At 40.1% G+C, this 18,233-nt stretch overlaps 1 protein-coding gene across 1 annotated transcript in view; it reads right to left on the reverse strand.

Moving 5' to 3' along the window:
* Window positions 1-1,760: 1,760 nt before the first annotated feature.
* slc16a2 (solute carrier family 16 member 2) overlaps window positions 1,761-18,233 on the reverse strand; it is a 29,727-nt gene continuing 13,254 nt past the window's right edge. Inside the window, exons 3-7 of the mRNA XM_034690794.1 lie at window positions 17,690-18,188; window positions 15,795-15,938; window positions 10,199-10,427; window positions 7,005-7,277; window positions 1,761-6,916 (exon numbers count right to left, since the gene is read on the reverse strand). Of these exons, the coding sequence (XP_034546685.1) occupies window positions 7,021-7,277; window positions 10,199-10,427; window positions 15,795-15,938; window positions 17,690-18,188 (1,129 nt within the window). The 3' untranslated portion in view covers window positions 1,761-6,916; window positions 7,005-7,020. The remainder of the gene's footprint in view (window positions 6,917-7,004; window positions 7,278-10,198; window positions 10,428-15,794; window positions 15,939-17,689; window positions 18,189-18,233) is intronic.

Below are 18,233 nucleotides of genomic sequence, written 5' to 3' on the forward strand. Positions count from 1 at the left end.
CCTTTCGACTTCCTTAATCAGCTCTTTAAATCTTAAACAAATGGACAGAAATGATTTTTCCAACCCAAACACATTGACCTTTGGGCTCTACTGGATCTAAATGATTTCAGAGCACATTCATTTTGAAGTCCAGATCCACAACAGAAGTTCAATCAAGGTGTTTTTCTTTCAAACATGAGGAATGGGGGCCCCCTGCTGGATAATCCACTGTGTTACATTAGTCCTGACATTGAATTGAGGTTTTCTGCACTGTGGGAAGACACCTAGTGGCCAACATGCTTACTACAAGTACAGAGGCTGTTGGCTTCAGTCACGATTTGAACAGTTTGTACCGATCCAGCTTATAAGATTACTCTTAAGTAACAGACTATAGGAACTGCATGGATCTTCTCTTACTGGTGCACTACAGCATGAGCACATTTTTCGCTCTCTAATTGACCTCTGGTTTATTTATCCTATGTTAGCACACCTGAGCCTGACTGCTGTAATAGAAGCTGACAAAAGATCAATTCTTGTCTGTGAATGAGACGCCTAAATTATCCTGGAACAAAGTGAACTGATCCACACAGGAGTTTGACAACCAAATTTCCCCCTGGAGATCAATAAATTATTATCTTATCTTATTTTATTATATATTATAAGTTGAAAAATACTGGATATAGATACTGAACTCTACCATGTGGCTACCACTGATTTAAAGCTCCTCTACGCAGTTTTTACAAAATAAATTGTTCCCATTTTGTTGTCTTCACTGTCTGAAACTGCTGCAGGGTGCCAGATGAAGGTATTGCCTTCTTGGTGCCTAGTCAAGAGTCTTAATTTACATTTCCAACAGCACAAATTTTCTGAGTGGTACATTTTACTGTTGAAAGACAGTAGGAAATTTTTCTATGAGAAAACACAAATTATAGTGAAACAGGCACACTCAAAACAATAGATAAGAGGTACTTCTGTCCACAGGTTGCTCTAATATCACCACAAACCAACATTTCTTTATAGGAGCTCAGAGTTAAAACCAGGATAGCGACAATAATGTCCTTGTTTCCAAACCTTTATCAATCAAAGTTGATGTAGCAGCTCTGTCTGCTGTTTCTGACCTCATTTTAATAAACAGCTGAAGTGCTGCAATTTTTGTGTATGACCTATATGCCTTGGTAAAAAAATACTATCTCAGTGCTTTCAGTAAGGTGGCCCTGAAGGTCCAATGCAAAAACATTTTATGGAGGCAAACGTTTCGCTGAACGCAAAAAAAACAAGTCCACCGTAATTTAGTGCTTATCTTTATCAAAAATGTCAGCCTCACAAGGACTCTAATTTGCATCCAGTGACATGTACACAATTCCTCATGTGTTCATGCACATGTAAGAGTTCTGCTGCCGGTAACTGATTCAGTGAACCAGGGTTTATAGGATTCAGAATGATAGGCTGCCTGGTCTTGAGATACTGAGGTGAAACAGGGAAACACAGAGTCAGAGGAGGACTGGATGACTGAATAAACTCAGCCACGTTGCTGTGGTGATTATGAGCACATCACACGTTTGAGGAGCTATTCAGCGTGTCCCTGAATGTTCCACAGAGTATTTTGTTTCTCCTTTGACTTGCCTCTTCGTCATGCATTCAAAGGTGTCTGGGGGTTAATCTCCAACATGATTGCATGTCAAGAACACCTGAGCCTGCGGCATCTCATGTGGAAGTTGAGCTGTTGAAGGACTAAAAGCACAAAGACAACAAAAAGGAGCAACTGGAACCGACAGCATGAGTGGTTTTCATATTACGTCTTTATTGTCAGTTGAATAGAAAAAAATGTGCCTCTTTTGATACAGATCCAAAATTACTCTGACAAAAACACAAAATTACATGAATTCTTCTAGCAGCATGACTTGATTTCAGATTTTGTGGCATCACTGGCCTTGTTAGAATGTTTTGTAAAATGACTAAAACAGAGACAGGTACTTTTATAAAAAGGTATAGCTTGTGTAGGAAGGACAGGCCAAAGAGGTTTAACTGCAGCAGAAAAGTTAAGCAGAGCCCAGCGCTGACATTTTTCTCTTCTATGAACATGTAAGGCTATGGGAAAGCCCGGATGGAGAGATGCCCTGAGACCATACAGAGACATAAATGAGATTTATCACCAGAAAAAGCTGGAGCAGCTAGAGCTGTGAAAACAGACTGCCTATAGTCCAGCTAATGGAAACTATGCATGAATAATACAGAGATTACAACATGGGGAGCATATAAAGGTCTATACATCCATTAAAAAGATGATGCTTTCTTCAAACAGCTGAGACAGTTTGATACTAAAAGAGGACTGTTGCATGTTGAATTTTTGCAAATCACGGCTCAGCTTCACGATACATAGACCTTCAGCTATCTTATTTCACATATTGTTTTTATGGCTGGAAAAAAGCACTCCAGTTAAACAGATTGAGGTCAGAGGAGCAGAGAAATGGCACGCTGCAGAGCAGAATGACAAAGTTCAATGTTGTAGTAGTCTGGCTTTGTTTCAAGTCAGTTGTTGTTTCTGCCAAAGGAAATTTGTAATAAGGTTAAAGAGAGAGTCGGAGCTCTGATTTTTGACAGCTTACTGACAGATAACAGCAGCCAGAATGCTAGATGAAAAGCCTTAGTTGAATAAAACTAATTAAGGAGTGAATGACACATTGACCGCAAGCAGTAGAAAAGTGTTGTCTTTTATTATAATGAAAGAAAACCAAATAATGTCTGCAAGTGTTATCTTGACATGAGGTTTTGTACAAGCCTATGCCTAATTATGTTCCAACTGTGCATCTCTGTAGCTCTGACCTGCTCACTGTTTGACACAGGAAAGCACCAGAAGATAAAGAAAAACAAACCCTGGAGGGGAATGTTCAAGTTCCCACTATTTTGAATGTCCGGGAAAAGTCCCAAAACAGTCAGAAGAAGGAAGTCTTAAAAACATCAGAAACATGCAGAAATAAAACATGTAGTATAAGAAGTTATTGTTTGGGTAATGGGCTCCATTGAAGATTTGGCTGTTTGAGAATGTCCTTGAGAAGATGAATGCACATTTGAGAGCAAACGAGAATCTTTTAGAGTTTGACATGTTCTGACTGAAAGTTCCTGTGAGGAGTTTTTAACTGGGCATGAAACAGACTTATATATTACCTCTGTATGACCTATTAAAGCAAATCAAATCATCAGCATAAAGGTTGAGTATTTCTATGTAATCATTTATAATGCTGTCGGGGTAGATGTCAGATAAACTAATTATAATGTATAATGTAAAATCAGCAAATAGATAAGAGGTACTGCTTTCTTCACAGGGGGCGCTAAAATCAACAGAAACTGAAAGTTCCTCACAGGAGCTTTAAAGAAGTGGACTACAAGTTCAGTGATGCTGCATAGATGAAAGGACTTTAGTGGCTAAACAAATGTTCAGATTCACCATCCAGGTATAATGTGTCATTCTTCATTCATTCAGCTCCTTCACTTTGACATATATTCTTTCAATTGTGAACCATTCAACTAGCTTCACATCTCCTCTTTTTCCAGTAGTCATTGAAATGTATCACTAACAACACTAAACAAAATATCAATGATTTAAAACAAACGAACAAACACATTAAAAACGGTTTTAGTTTGATTAAAAATCATTACAAAACATATAAAGTACACATGTTGATATATTTTCTAATAAAAAAGAAGCATCCAGCTGGTTCTGACCAGAAACTGCATGAGTTGGAAATCAATGAAGGAGGTTGTTAAGATTAATAATGACTTTACAGATAACAACAAAGAAACAGAAGTAAAAAAAAAATCACATTAAATCTGATAAAGTCACAACACATGAGATGTCTCTAATCTGGTTCTGATGTATCACAGCTGTTCAGTAACTGTAAGGCAGATATGTTTTCAACTGAGGTTACTGTCATGTCTCACTCTGTCAATATACGGTTTACATCACGAAACAATGTCAAGCTGCTGGCTAGCAATGTGACAACGTATTTAACATGTAAAAACTGGGGGTGAAAAATTAGTTCACAGTCAAACAAAAAAAACAACAGAAACAGAAACTAAACAATTCTACTACATTTTGTAGAGACGGACACGTTTTGTTTGGGAAACACATTCAATATTCTCAGCCATGCTGAGATCAGAGGGGAAGCCCTCTGTGGTCTTTTAAATTAATTCGCTATATTCTTAGATTTAGAGGCCACAGGCCGCCAGTTTGACACAACACTTTAAGTGCAAATATGTCAAAATTATATTTTGAATCAATGCTGTCTAACTGGACATTTTAAATGCATTTTTTTTATAGAAAGTTTCTCCTGCAACCTTCATAACATTCAACAATTAAATATAATTTCACAGTTCACTTATTTATTAGGCAGGACACTGATTCCATTAAATCACTTTGGAAACAAAATACTGTCACATGAGTCACTTTGAGTGATGTACCCATGCTTTTATAGGACTACTGCTTCAAGCCGATGTGTAGATTTTGAGGCTGGTTGCAAAAAATATTACTGAGTTCAACAGAGTACTAGCTTGGCCCAGTGAATACACCGCTCCCTTAAACTTTCCTTACTCTACATTTTTTGCACAGCCTAACACTGCCTTAGTCAACTAGAGGCCTATATTGTAACCATTGTATGGTTCCATACTATGACCATTCAGTGTCTCTATTATCTTTACTTAAGAATATTACACGTCTATGTAACAGCTTCAATGATGAAGAGAGGCTAATGAAGGAATGGTGTGGATTCAGAACAAAGACACAAAAGGTTATGAAGGAAAAATAAAGAGGAGTCCATCTCTAAACTGATAATGCACCGACTGTTAGAGTATGAGGGATGTCAGTTTGACTTTTCCAAAACTGTGGCACCGAACGGACACTAGTGAGGTTTCTGAGGAAGCGAAGTTGATTGAAACCAGATGTTTGGCAGCTTTGTGGCTCTGAGACCTGATTTACATTACAACAACACACCACACACATGGAACAAACACGCTAAAAAGTAATGCAGAGTATTGATGCGTTCAGCTGGGCTGCTGAGGATTGTTTAATTACTGAGGTATTGGTGTATGTCACCTGTCCAGAACTGTCCTATAGTAATACCCTCAAAGTGGCTACACTCAGCAGTGAGGTTCGTGTAGCATTGTAGGCTTGTGAGCGCAGTGACACAGGAGCCAACTGAATAATGACAGTGAGAGCAGAGAGGGAGACGGAAAGAAAGGAAAACACCTCGCTAAAATTCCCCTCTTGCTACTATTCGGTTACGCATTTAATCAGAGAGTCAAACACTCAATTATTGCAGTTCTACTTCAGATCTGTCTATTAAAACTAACTGTCTAAGAGAATTCCAAATCTGAGAGTGCAAACCACATGGTCCAAGTGTTTGTGAAATATAAAAATAACTGCAACTATCCACTCAAAAAAAAGAATGTCTCAATAAAGCTGAGACGTTTAAGTTTCATTACTACCGACACAGTGAGTGACGCCCTCATGACACGAACTAAAGCAGCAAAAATTGTTTGATTATCCGTGAGATGGCATGATGAGGGCTCGGGCCATTTGGCAGCTTCAGTAGTCACTACTTATCCATAGATTGTAACACAGTTGCATAAAAACACACCACTGTATTTACTAAAAAAAAGCAGGTGCTACACACAACCCCACACGCATGCACATGCGCACACACACATACACACACACACACACACACACACACACATTCAAAGAGAGGAAAAGTTCAGGATAAAATGATACAATATGCCTTCTCTGAGGTTGACAAAGATCGATGCTACCATCAGCAACCAATCTCTTGAATCTTCACAATAGCATGATTTCCGCTTTAAAGAGTACACAGTGTTCACAATACAAAAACATTGATTGAGAGTTGTAACAAACACAGTTTACTCGGATTTGTCAAGCACCCTGCTAAAACCTTTGAATGCCGGTTAAAACAGTAGAGCATGATGACACTGACAGTTAAGGCTGTAAAAGGCTGAGGAGAGAATACCTATCAAGTAGTCTTAAGTTTCATCACTTCGGGCAGCTTTCTGCCTTGTTGACTTTGACTGTGTACTTTACCCTGCATTAAGCTAAAAGGTCACTGACCTGTATATTCAAACCATGGACATATCTAAAACTCTAGGGTCTATGGCGTATAAATCCCAGGCAGGCAGGCTGGTAGAGTGGTACATTTGGTGAAGTTTGTTTTTGGAGCCTGGGTGGTGTGAGGACTGTGTGTTACAGTGTGCGGTTTAGCTGAGGTGATTGCGTCAGGTGGCTGATCTCTCAGATAAATTGTCTGTCCTATGACATTTAAAATGTTACCCTTCTAGCCATCACAGCAGAAAAGAAGAACAATGAAAGTAATTTGAGATAAAGATGTTTTTCAGCTACTCAAACTAAACAGGGTGCTGTGTGATGTGTTAGGAAATTAGATGCATAAAGTAGTAAGTAAAGAAAGTGTGAATGTATCCCTTCATTAAGTCTTATTTTCATATGCCTCTTACCTTGATGTGTCTGCACAGAAACAAAAAAGAAAGCTTAGTACTTTGCTGCTTTAAACAGCTTGGTAGTGAGATAAAAGCTGTGAAAACAGAAACTACCACTGTGGGATAAAATCTCTTCATTTCTTTCCTCTTGGAGGTTTATGTTACGACAGAGTCCCCACTCATGAAACAATCATAGCTGAGACTGTGTTGTGCTTATCCTCCATTAGCATGTCCATGGTCCTACTCCGAAGTCCTTCTCTTCTTCCTCTCTGTGGCTCGTAGTCAGAGCGCCCCTTTTCTAGATTTCTCTCCACATGAAAACAGCTAACGATGAGAGTCCAGGAGGGTTAGAGGGTTAAAGGTCAGCCAACAGGAAGTTCATGGTTGGGAGGAGGTCAATCTAAAGATGAGGAAAAAGTGCTGGTGGGCTGAATCCCTGGTGATAAAAAAAAACACAGGAGAGAAAAATGTGAGAAATAAAACGCTACTCGTTGACATGTGTGGCGTTTATAAAAATATTTCACCTTTTTACAATGCGACTCAGATGTGGGTCTCTATGTCAGTGTAGCCAGGTAGGATGACTCCATTAGAGCAGTTCTTGGGCTCCTCTGCTGGTTGGGTGGGGGGCAACATGTGGGCAGTTGTGGACGTTTCTTCTGGGGACCCTGCCGCCTGGTCTCTCTGGAGCTTACGGTGTATCAGTGGAACAAAAAAGAGCACAATTCCTCCAATTATAGGTGGCACCCCCGCCAGGGAGAAGGCCACTGTGTAGTTCCCGAAGTAATCATGAAGGAGACCTGGGCAATGGAGGGAGAAAGACACAGTTCATGTTATCTTGCTGTCAACATAGGGCACCACTGAAGCAAATAATGTCTCTCAAGATAATGCCCTGCTTAAAATATATAGTATCTCAGAGAGAAGTTGACTCATGGTTTTAAAGTCCAGAGGTCTATTAAAGAGTTGCACTTTCTGATTAATGTCCTCGAAAACCTTTATTTGTGTTTTCCTTAAGAGCTATGTCGGTAGATCATTTTTGTGTTGGTATGAAAGTGGAGCCAGGAGGTGATTAGGCTTTACTTGAAGTCTGGAAGCAGCGGGAAACATATCACATGACTCTGTCCATAAATCTAACACATCTTGGCCCTTGACCTGCACCTCTTTAGCTCTCTAAATGTGTTGTGAGAACCTACATGTGGCCTTATTCACACAGAAATTTGAAAAAAGGTTACTTTGGTTTTTAGAGGTTAATTGTTGATAATGATAATGGAAGGTCTTAAATTGTTTGGTTGCTTCATTGTAGATGTTCCTTATTTTACAAATAAATAAATAAATCCCTTACTTATTTTTGTGCATTGCCTTTACACTGCTTGGCAGTACCTGCATCCAAATTGACTTGAAGCACTTTGTTACTCTTACTGATCTTGTTTCCTCTTGTCTAGATCTTTGCTTGTGTTGTTCTTGTGTTCGTATGTACGTCGCTTTGGATAAAAGCGTCTGCTAAATGACATTGTAACATTGTAACATTGTAGAGGGAGTCAGAATCCAGCATTCCCCCACCCCCAAAAAGGACATCTCTGCAACAACTGCCTAAACAGTATCACATTTTTGAAGTTGGAAATAACCTGGACAGCAGTCCTCAGATCCTAAAAGCCAAACAAGGCCAATAATGTGCCAGTTTTAGCTTCACGCACAGACATAAGGGAACATCAATATTAAAGACAGTAAACCTTTTGAAATGTTAACTTCTACCTCAGACAAAAGTAAACAGTGATATATTTAGTGATAAGAGGTTAAGCTGCTGATCTTTTGCTTGCTCTGTCAGTACAACATGACATTTTCTGCAGTGAATATAATAAAGTTTCCTCATTGGTTGATGATGCCCTATTAAACACTACAGAGGGTCTTAAAGCAACAGTAGCATAACACTGCATAAGGCCACAATATACATTTTTTATCTAAAGTAGACACCAATGAGTTCTCAAAACATAGATTAATCTTATGTTCAATGAAACTATTTACTTCATCACTAATTTGTGCCCAAACACCCGGAACCCCACCCTCTAAGGTGGGGGTATATTGTGTGTGTTTTTTTCTGTGATACAGTACAGCACACAAGCCACACTCTGTCTGGTACATACTTATATACACAATCTATATTTATCAGTATGTGAGCTGAAGCAAACAAGCTGTATCACGGTTACAAAGCAGGGTCGGCAAGTTCAACACACAGCACTGAATATTTAATCTGCCACGGAGCTTGTGACACGACAGAGGTAGGAGGGGTGTGTGCGTACATTGTTTCCTGTAACGTATGCATTCTTGCTCATGAACTGTACAGGCTGTACTGTACAAAACACATGTTGATCCAGTGATAACACCATTGAGACTTCGAGGAGCCCTGCAGCATTTGTTTTGGATATTAAGTAAATAAATTCCTTTTCAGACTTGATAACATGTGGTGGTTTAATAGGATATCTTAATTTCTTATATAATAGGCATTATAAACAAAACCATCTCTATATTATGTCTGAAATTCATTTATTTACTGCAGTAGATGATGTTTGCATTTGTGGTTAGTGCATAACAAAACTGAAACCATATGTTCCTACATATATACTGCGCTGTGTCTAAATGCATTCAGCTTGGGATACTGAGGAACAACAAGACATGACATTTATAAGTCCTTCTGCTGTCTCTGATGTTTCACTCGTACTCTAATGTGGAGACCAGCAGTATCACCAAAATTAAAAATCTGTGAATACAGAAAATTGTCAACAATGCCCCTCAAAAATACACAAAATTATTCAAAAAAAAACAGACTCACTGACCTACAGAGAATAAACAACAGTTAAATATGCTGTACAACAGCTGTTTGTCGTCAATAAAGTTAAACTGTTTTCTCAATTCACGAAAGACAGTCATAAGTATACAAATTCTCAGAATGCTTAAAAAGTGTCACATGAATTTTCCCACGGTCCAAAAGGACATCTTCAGATTGCTTTAGTTGTGCTACTCTTCAAAATATCCGCAGATACATTTTACATTAAGTATAAAAGGAAAACTGTACAAGGCTTCAAATATTTAACAGTAAATTGCTCCATCTGAAGGAATAAACTGAAACAGCTATGTATATCGTAAACGATATTTCTTTGTTTTCATTTCTAGTTCAAAAGCCTAAAAAACTCTGTGTGAAGAAATGTCTCAAGGTGTTAATAATAACCTCCAGGCTTCGCTAGTTTCCATGTGGAGGCCACAGATTGAGTGTTTTGTGGTAATAGTAGTCCAGGTATGTAGAAGATCTAAAAGAGGTTGGCATAGAGAAGGCATGGCATCGCCTGAGCCATCAAATTATTTTTCTGCCTTCAATTCTCTCCAATACATCCCTACTATCAAGCGGGGGAGAGGAATGTCAGAAGAGGGAAGGAGGAGGCAGAACACTCACAAAGAGAGTTGTGAACAGCCAGTGTGTTTGCCAGAAGACAAATCCCCCCAGAGACAGCCTGAAATTAGCCACACGCCCATACTCCAGCCCTGGATTTGTCTCACTCTTTCTTTGCCCCCTATACCTGACTGTTTCAAAAAGCTTATATCAATCTACGTGTTGTGTGCAGTAACTGTACAGATTCTGAAGACAGTGCAATGGACCTGATCACTTGTTGCTGAATTTGAATTGAATTGTACAAAAGAGTGCTACAAAAAAGAAGAGCATGCATCTTACCGGCAATGGGTGGACCCGCTGTCATGGGAAGTGCCATGAGACCAAGGAGGTAGCCTATGGCCTGTGAGGCCTGCATGGGCCCAACTAGCTCGAAAGCTATGGGAGCCATCATGGTGAGGAAGCAACCGTCACATAGCCCCAGGAACACGCACACAACCACCAGGCCCTCAAACACCTTGCACTGAGGAATCATCATGGACATCAGGCCCAGAGCCATGAATGATACCACCTAAAAATAAGAGCAACAGCACTTTTACTTTAACTCAAAATATACAAATAACCACCACAGAGAATCTCTGTGGTGTAGCTCAGGCAGATACAAGGTTAACAGACAAGGCATCTTAAAAGTTCAAGTTTCATTACATAATTTTTATTTCACTTGTATTTCATGCTTATCAAACAAGCCTAAGTAACTTAACTAACTTGTACACTTTTTAAACTTCCTTTGTCATGTATCATTTGATGTTTGCTATTGTACTGGGAAAAGCGACCAAATGGTTCCCAGCAACGCTAACATGAAATGACTTCTTAGGGGTTTTAAATTCTGAAAATGTTTGCCTGTGTACAAAACTCATTAAATGGCTACCTAATGTTATATAAGCTAACATAAATAGTTTGCCCGCTTTCTTCATCACTGTGTTTGCCATTTTCCCTTTGTATACATGCAAACAAATTAGATTCAATTTATTGTAACAACTTTACATGCTATACTTGAGATAGACCAATGTGTTTTTTCAGGGCCGATACTGATACCGATTATTAGTAGTCAAGGAGGCCGATAACCGATATTTGGAGCCGATATTCATTTGCAGTAAAAGGGGAAATATTGGTGTCAAAATTTTGAATAATACAAACTCCAACACTTAACTTCATTTAAATTCCTTTAAGCATATGTTCATTAAACAGCTTTTCAGATTATCAACATGTTAAAGGTTTTTCATCTTTGTTTTAAAATTCTAACGAAAAGTGCAGGGAGCTCCCAGGTTCAGCAGCATGTCTTATAAAGTTACATGAAAACTTAAACAAATAAATAACTCCCTAAAGCTTTCTACGGTAAATAAAGTTTTCCAAAATGTAGATATAACCGAAATGTTAATCTTTCACTTATCTTTGTTTTAAGGGGGTATTTTTTGAAGTGGAGTTGTATGAGTTTTAAATCACTAGTAATTGTAGGGGCCACAACGAATGCTGCTCAGCTCGTCCCCTGTAATGAGAAACTGCAGGAGAAATGGAACAAAAGCTAGGCTCCGGTTTCTGCAGACGGTGTCATTACTGCCACGTGATTTAGTGAATTTTGAGCCAATATGTGATATGTGTCAAAATGCTGAATATCGGCGCTGGTAATCGGCCCGGCCAATAACCAGTCTATCCCTACGCTATACCTTTAGTTTTATCTGTTCTCTGTATTCACATTGCAACAATTATTTGTGTGATGTCACATACAGTCAGAGTTAACAGCTAAAATATTTGTATCATTTTAAACTACTGGATAAAAGGTAAGTAGGTTTAGGTTACAAATATTCTCAATTAGCACTATGAGATTTGTTTCAGAACTGCTTCTTGATCGATGAGCCACTGAAAATACAACTGATCATAAAAGTTCTGTAGAAGAATAAGGCAAACAACCATTAGCTCTTTAGCTAACATTGGACCCCTATAGCTAATAGTCCTACAGCTAATATGATGTTAGCTAACAAGATAACTCCCGGACTACAGTTAGCTAAGACTTGTTGTTTTTACTGTTGTATTATGTTAAACAACCAACTAATAATACATGCTCTTAATCACTTCCTAGCTGACACTTATCTTATTCATTTAGTTAATGTTAGCTGTTTTCTGATTGGAGCTAAAAGTATGGCCAGATTTCTGTTGATATTTACACTTTTTATTGAACTTATAGTTGCTAATTAATGAGATTTTTTTTTAAATAGTAATGATTTTTAAGAAGCCAAATATTTCTAACTTATAGCCTGGGACACAGCAGTATGAAATGACAGCAACCTTGAATATGAAGTTACAGGAAAATTGTATCCGGTAAATGTCATGGCTGCTTTTCCATAGGCCTAAGCGTAGTAGATGTTTTCAGAGTGAAATAAATTGTTTCTTTAAACACATGTAGAGCACATCAAACTTCCAAATGTCACATGTCCATTACTAATCATCTGCATTTCCAGTAATGCTGGAGGCAGGAATTAAAGGGAGAATGTGGAACCTGGTAATTATTTTCTGTTATTGTGGTTCCTTGTTGTACACAAAGATCTGGCCTCTGGGTCCTTCACTGTGAACACTCTGTTACTTGTGTGACAGAGATTACCCTCAGGCTAATAAAAGGACAGAAAGCTGCAGAAGAGTACAGTGGAAAACATCTTCTGACATTAACATAACAAAATATAAATAGTATAGCTGTTTGTAGGAGCAGTTTGTCATTTGTTCCCCTTTCTTTGAAAGTTACATTTCAAAGAAGTGTGTTGCTTCTGTTCTCCACAAGAATGGTTAGCTGAGTTAGCTGGAGTTGGCAGGAGGCAATTATGATCTTCCATCTAATCCATGTATTACGAATTATGTGGAGATTATAACTAAACCAAATGAAAATAAAAGCTGAGGATTGTGTACAAAATCTAACCACATCATCTCTTTTATAGGCTGATCAGTGAATAAAGGCCAGGGCTTTGTGCGTTTGTTAGCAGCTGCTCAGGGCTGCCTGCCTGTTGGTATAAATCTTAACACACAGCTTTTATTGTTGCATTACACTGAGCTAAGAGTTCACAAGTTTAATCCTGTGAACTGTGAGGCAGAGTTCTGTACCTTAAAAACATGCAAAAAGCTGTTACCTAAAACCCTTACAAATACCACATTGTGCAAGCAAGCAAGGGACTCATAAAAAAGTGTGTTCACCACTGAATAAAAGAACCAACAGGCCTAGTTGTCATTAAAAGACTCCCTTAAAGCCAATCTGTTTCTATTGCAGTGATTCCAAAACTGGGAGGGCAGAGTTAAGACCTAGGGGGAGGAGGGGCTAGATTTAAAACAATACAATTCTGTTCTACTAGCAAAGCATGGCCAGTTTTGTGGAAAGACTGCCAGGTGAACATAAGGCTGAAACATCACAACTACTCAAACAAAGACAAGAAGTTATAATGAGTCATAATGAGTCATATGTCACCATGCCTCTATCTCCATCACTGGTGGGTCGCCCACATGTCAAAAATTTGGAAGTTGAATGATACAGTGTCACTTTCAATTTCTCTCTGAGCTCCACGATATAAACTGAAATTGGAATTCAATTTTTTTTGCAGACAACATTCCAAATAATTCTAAGCGACAGGAATTGTTTACAAAGGACATGTCAGATATGGATGTAGGTTTATGTGGTGACGTATATGGTGAGGGTAAAGTGGGGCTTGAATATGATTTCATGTCCCTGCAGAAAAAGTTTGGAGCAGCTGTTCTGTGACAGCAGGATAGGTGTGTCTTTGCAGTATGCTGAAACACCCTCTTTACCAACAGAAAAGCGTTATGTCTGCACAGTCATGATGCAATGGTGTGAAAAGAACACACACATGTTTCTTGGCTTTACCTCCACATAGACTTACATATCCTATTTTTCTGCAAACCAATGACTGAACAGAGCTGGTGCCACCAGCGAACAATGCCACAAAACCAGAAAAGAGAAACAGTACTAGCCTTGTGCTGGCCTCCACAGTGACAGGCCCGAATGACTATCGACCAGTAGCTCTTACCCCGATAGTCATGGAGTGCTTCGAGAGACTGATTATGGCCCACATAAAGAGAACTATCAACGTCACTGTGGACCCGCATCATTATGCATACAGGAAAAATCGCTCCACTGGTGACGCCATCTCGTCTGTGGTGCACATGGCCCTCACCCACCTGGAGAGCAAAGACTCCTATGTTCGACTGCTCTTCCTGGACTTCACATTCGCCTTCAACACAATAATACCACAGACTCTGGTACAAAAACTCTCAACTCTCGGACTGAGCCCCCACATCGGAAACTGGGTCCTGGACTTCCTCTCCAACAGGAAGCAGGCTGTTAAAATCCACGACATCTCCTCCTCCTCTGTCACTCTCAACACTGGCTCCCCCCAGGGCTGCGTGCTGAGCTCCCTCCTGTTCACCCTACTGACATATGACTGCTCAGCAAAACACCCGAGCTGTCACATTGTTAAGTTTGCGGATGACACAGCTGTGGTGGCACGCATCACAAACAACGACGAGTCCCAGTACAGACAGGAGGTGGAACATCTGGAGGTTGGTGCAGGGAGAGCAACCTCTGCATCAACTCCAAAAAGACAAAGGAGCTGATCGTGGACTTCAGGAAGGGCAGACACCAACCCCCTCCCCTGCACATCGGAGGAGCAACTGTGGAAGTGGTCCCCAGCTTCAGGTACCTGGGAATACTGGTAAAGAAGGCCCATCAGCACCTCTACTTTCTTAGGAAGCTGAGGCGCGCAGGACTGGGGAGCTCAGCTCTGAACTCCTTTTACAGAGATGTGGTGGAGAGCGTCCTGTGCTCCTGCATCACTGTGTGGCATGGCAGCTGCTCTGCTGCAGAGAAGAAGACTCTGCAGAGGGTGGTGAAGGCCGCACAGAGGATTGTAGGAAACAGCTTACCACCAACCACTGATATTTACACCAGCAGATGCAGAAATAGGGCCTCTGGCATCATGAAGGACACCTCCCAGCCTGCACACAAACTGTTTGCTCCTCTCCCCTCAGGCAGGAGGCTGCGGAGCATCAAGAGCAGAACCACCAGAATGAGGAACAGCTTCTTTCCTGAGGCTGTAAGACTGCTGAACTCTGGTGGTGCTCTGTAGTCTTGGCCGCTCCCAGCCATACAGACTCTGACATGAACAGTACAAGAAAATGGACTACCTCAAAACTTGCACACTGTACATTTGCACATTCAATTGCACTATGCACAATATTTTTATATTTATATTTGTATTTATATTTTTACATTTATTACTATGTCTTCCCTTAATTGTATGCTCTTTTTTTGGCTTAATGCGGGACCTGAGAAACAGAATTTCGTTCCATATCATGCGACAGCTTGTGTTGGTATGACAATAAAAAACCTTGAATCCTTGAATCCTAACTTTTTCCTCTTACCACGGAAATTTTAAAAACAGACATTGGAAAACAGAGAATGTTTTTCTGTCTATTAACTTAACTTATTATAATTTAAATCATATTATTAGGTGTTAAACATCCTATCATACTGGTCACAGCTTTTAAATTGAATACAAATCTTGTGATGAAAATAAAATCTGTTACAGTGTATTTTTGTCCATAAAAAACATTCTATGTTTTATGCTGAACTCATGATCTGTAGCCTAACTGTCCAATAACCCTTGTAAACATTGAACTGCAAAGGATAGATATACAGTATATCGTTTAGAAGGAGGGAGGAAAAAGTGGAAAGTGCACATATTAGAGTAGACATCGTAAAACAAAGAGCTGTGAATAATTTATGTTGTGTTTTTCTTTTTCTATAAAGGTCTCACGTACAAAAACATTAGAGAGTAAAGAAAAGAAGACAGCACACATCTGAAGCCTTTAGAGCCTTCCTCACCTGCATGTAGATCTTTTTAAGACCAGGAATGTGGTCTCCGATCTTGCCAAAAGCAAGGCGTCCCAACCCAGATGAAGCACCTATACAAACCAGGAGCACCCATTCCTTCTCTGTCTCCTTGAACTGCTTCTCCACAAAGTTGATCTGAGACACAGAGAGAAAAACAGACACATGACAGTGTGAGGTCTGGCTGTGTGACTGATGGTTTAACTGTGCCGTATAAAAAAACTCTCCGGATGATTATAAATATTTCCCACAACCTGCTGCTGAACTTTTGCTATGTTTTTGTGCTCCATTCCTCAGATGTCAATCAACTTGGCATATGGGTGTGCATTCTGGGGAGTGTGGGGATTCTGGGATCCCACAGCTAAGGTCTTACAATAACAAAATGTCCTCATCTGCAGAACCTTAGGAACAGCAGGGCAGGAAGAGCCAATGCATATAGGTCAGACCCTCCCACTCCCCTCACCTCTGACCCCCTAAAATCGTATCCAAAACAGTAAACCGCCCTATGAAGTCTTTTCCTGAACTTGTGAAATATTTTCTCTCCTTTGAAGGGCTCTACATTCATCAATGGCCATAGGATAGGCATGTTTAGGGATACGGGGAGCCCATACAGGAGAGGTTTCCTGAAGTGGTTGAGCCAATACAAAGGCCGGGGCTGTGTTTACATCTGGGTCTGGGCCTGAAACAACAGGCCTGACAGAGGGAGGCCGGAGCTGGAACATCCGACATCTGGATGGAGGGAGATCAACTTCACAGCTCCAAGCTGCGGGTCTTACACTTCATCATCTTCCTTCACTACCTCTCACACTATCTCACACCAAAGTTGGACAAAGGTCATGTGCAGTTTTGCAAAGATACTCTGAATTTTAATAATCATGGGGGGAGAAAATTTCGCTGAGTTTCAGGTGACTTCATTTTCCCTCCTCATCTCCAGCAAAAGTCAAAGTTTCTCATCATTCTTTAACAATCAAAAGTAGTGGCTTTTAAGCAAATAGCCTATTGTTATCGTAAAAAAGTAATAAAACCTGTTCTTGGGGAAATATCAGCACTTCTTTTCCTCTGGGCCACCACTAGGAATGTCTTTGTTAACAGATTTTGAGTGACTTCTCTTATTTGGATCAGTGGAGATCTGATATCAGGTATTCAGCTAAGGCAGGGTGGGAAACACAAAGGAATTAAAATGAAAGAAAATTTCAAGATTAATTCAACTTGAAAAGATGACATTTGAACTGAAAAGACAGTCACCTAGACACAGACACTTTGTCAGCAGTTGTATCAAAGAGTCAGAATCCTTGCCTATTTACTTAACAAACTGACAAGCTTATTCACAATCTAGCATATAAATTAATGTTAGCTGTTCACTTGCTTCTGTGGATAATCATTCATAAAACCAAGGCGCAGAAAAAAACTGTGTTCATAAGCCAGATATGCTTGATACCTGCAGACAAAGTTTTGGATGGAAAGCTTGTCTGTACTCTTATTCAAAGCGTATGTGTGTTTTGTAGCAGGTTGCTAGTGTGATAGTCTAGCTGTGACAGCACAGTGTAGAATTTAAACAAACTGATATACACTCTAAGTGAAAAGCACTATAAATGGTTGTATAGCCCTTTAATATCTCTAAATAGTTCAGAATTCTGTGACACTCACAGTCACATACCAAAAAGCTTAGGGAGTTATGGTATGTATTCCATATTAGGTCATGTTTTAGCCTTAGGTGAATGGAGAGCTGTAAAGTACACATACAGTAGCTTAGTGTCTGCACGCTATCTTTGATCAAAATCCAATACATTTAAACAATATATAAAATAGTGAGATCTAGATCTAGGACAGAAGACTTCAAAAAATGAAGTGAGTGGATTTCAGGCTTGAATGCCCATTATTGTTCTTACCAGATGGACATACGGCACAAAGTAGCCCAACACAGCTGTGGCTACTCCAAAGGCCCACACCCGGTAAGTCACAATGTGAAAAACACGCAGGTTGAAGTACTTCCTGACCTCGCCCACGACCTTGCTCCACCTGCTCCCTGCCTGAGCGGTAGCACCTGGCTGGGTTTGGGGTTTGGTAGGGCTGGGACCCATACCTGGGGGCCCCATGCCTCCTCCGGGAGGCAGTAAAGGTCTAAACAACAGTGCCAGCATGGCTTGAACCAGCATGAAGATGCTGAGGATCTGGAACGTTCTGGCGAGGCCCAGAGGTTCAACCACCTTGTTGAGGAACACCGGGAGGCCCATGGAGAACAGACTGGCACCAGCAGTCACCACACCGTTGGCCAGGCCGAGCCGCTGACGAAAGTAGTGACCGAGGATGACCAGCGAGGGTTGGAAGGCGAAGGAGGAGCCACCGCCGAAAAGTATGCCATATGTGAAATAGCGGAGACTCAGCGTGCTATAATGGAAAAGAAATGTGAAGCAAAAAGTTGTAATTACTTAA

This window comes from Notolabrus celidotus, chromosome 8, assembly GCF_009762535.1.
Source record: "Notolabrus celidotus isolate fNotCel1 chromosome 8, fNotCel1.pri, whole genome shotgun sequence".
Classification (NCBI taxonomy): domain Eukaryota; kingdom Metazoa; phylum Chordata; class Actinopteri; order Labriformes; family Labridae; genus Notolabrus; species Notolabrus celidotus.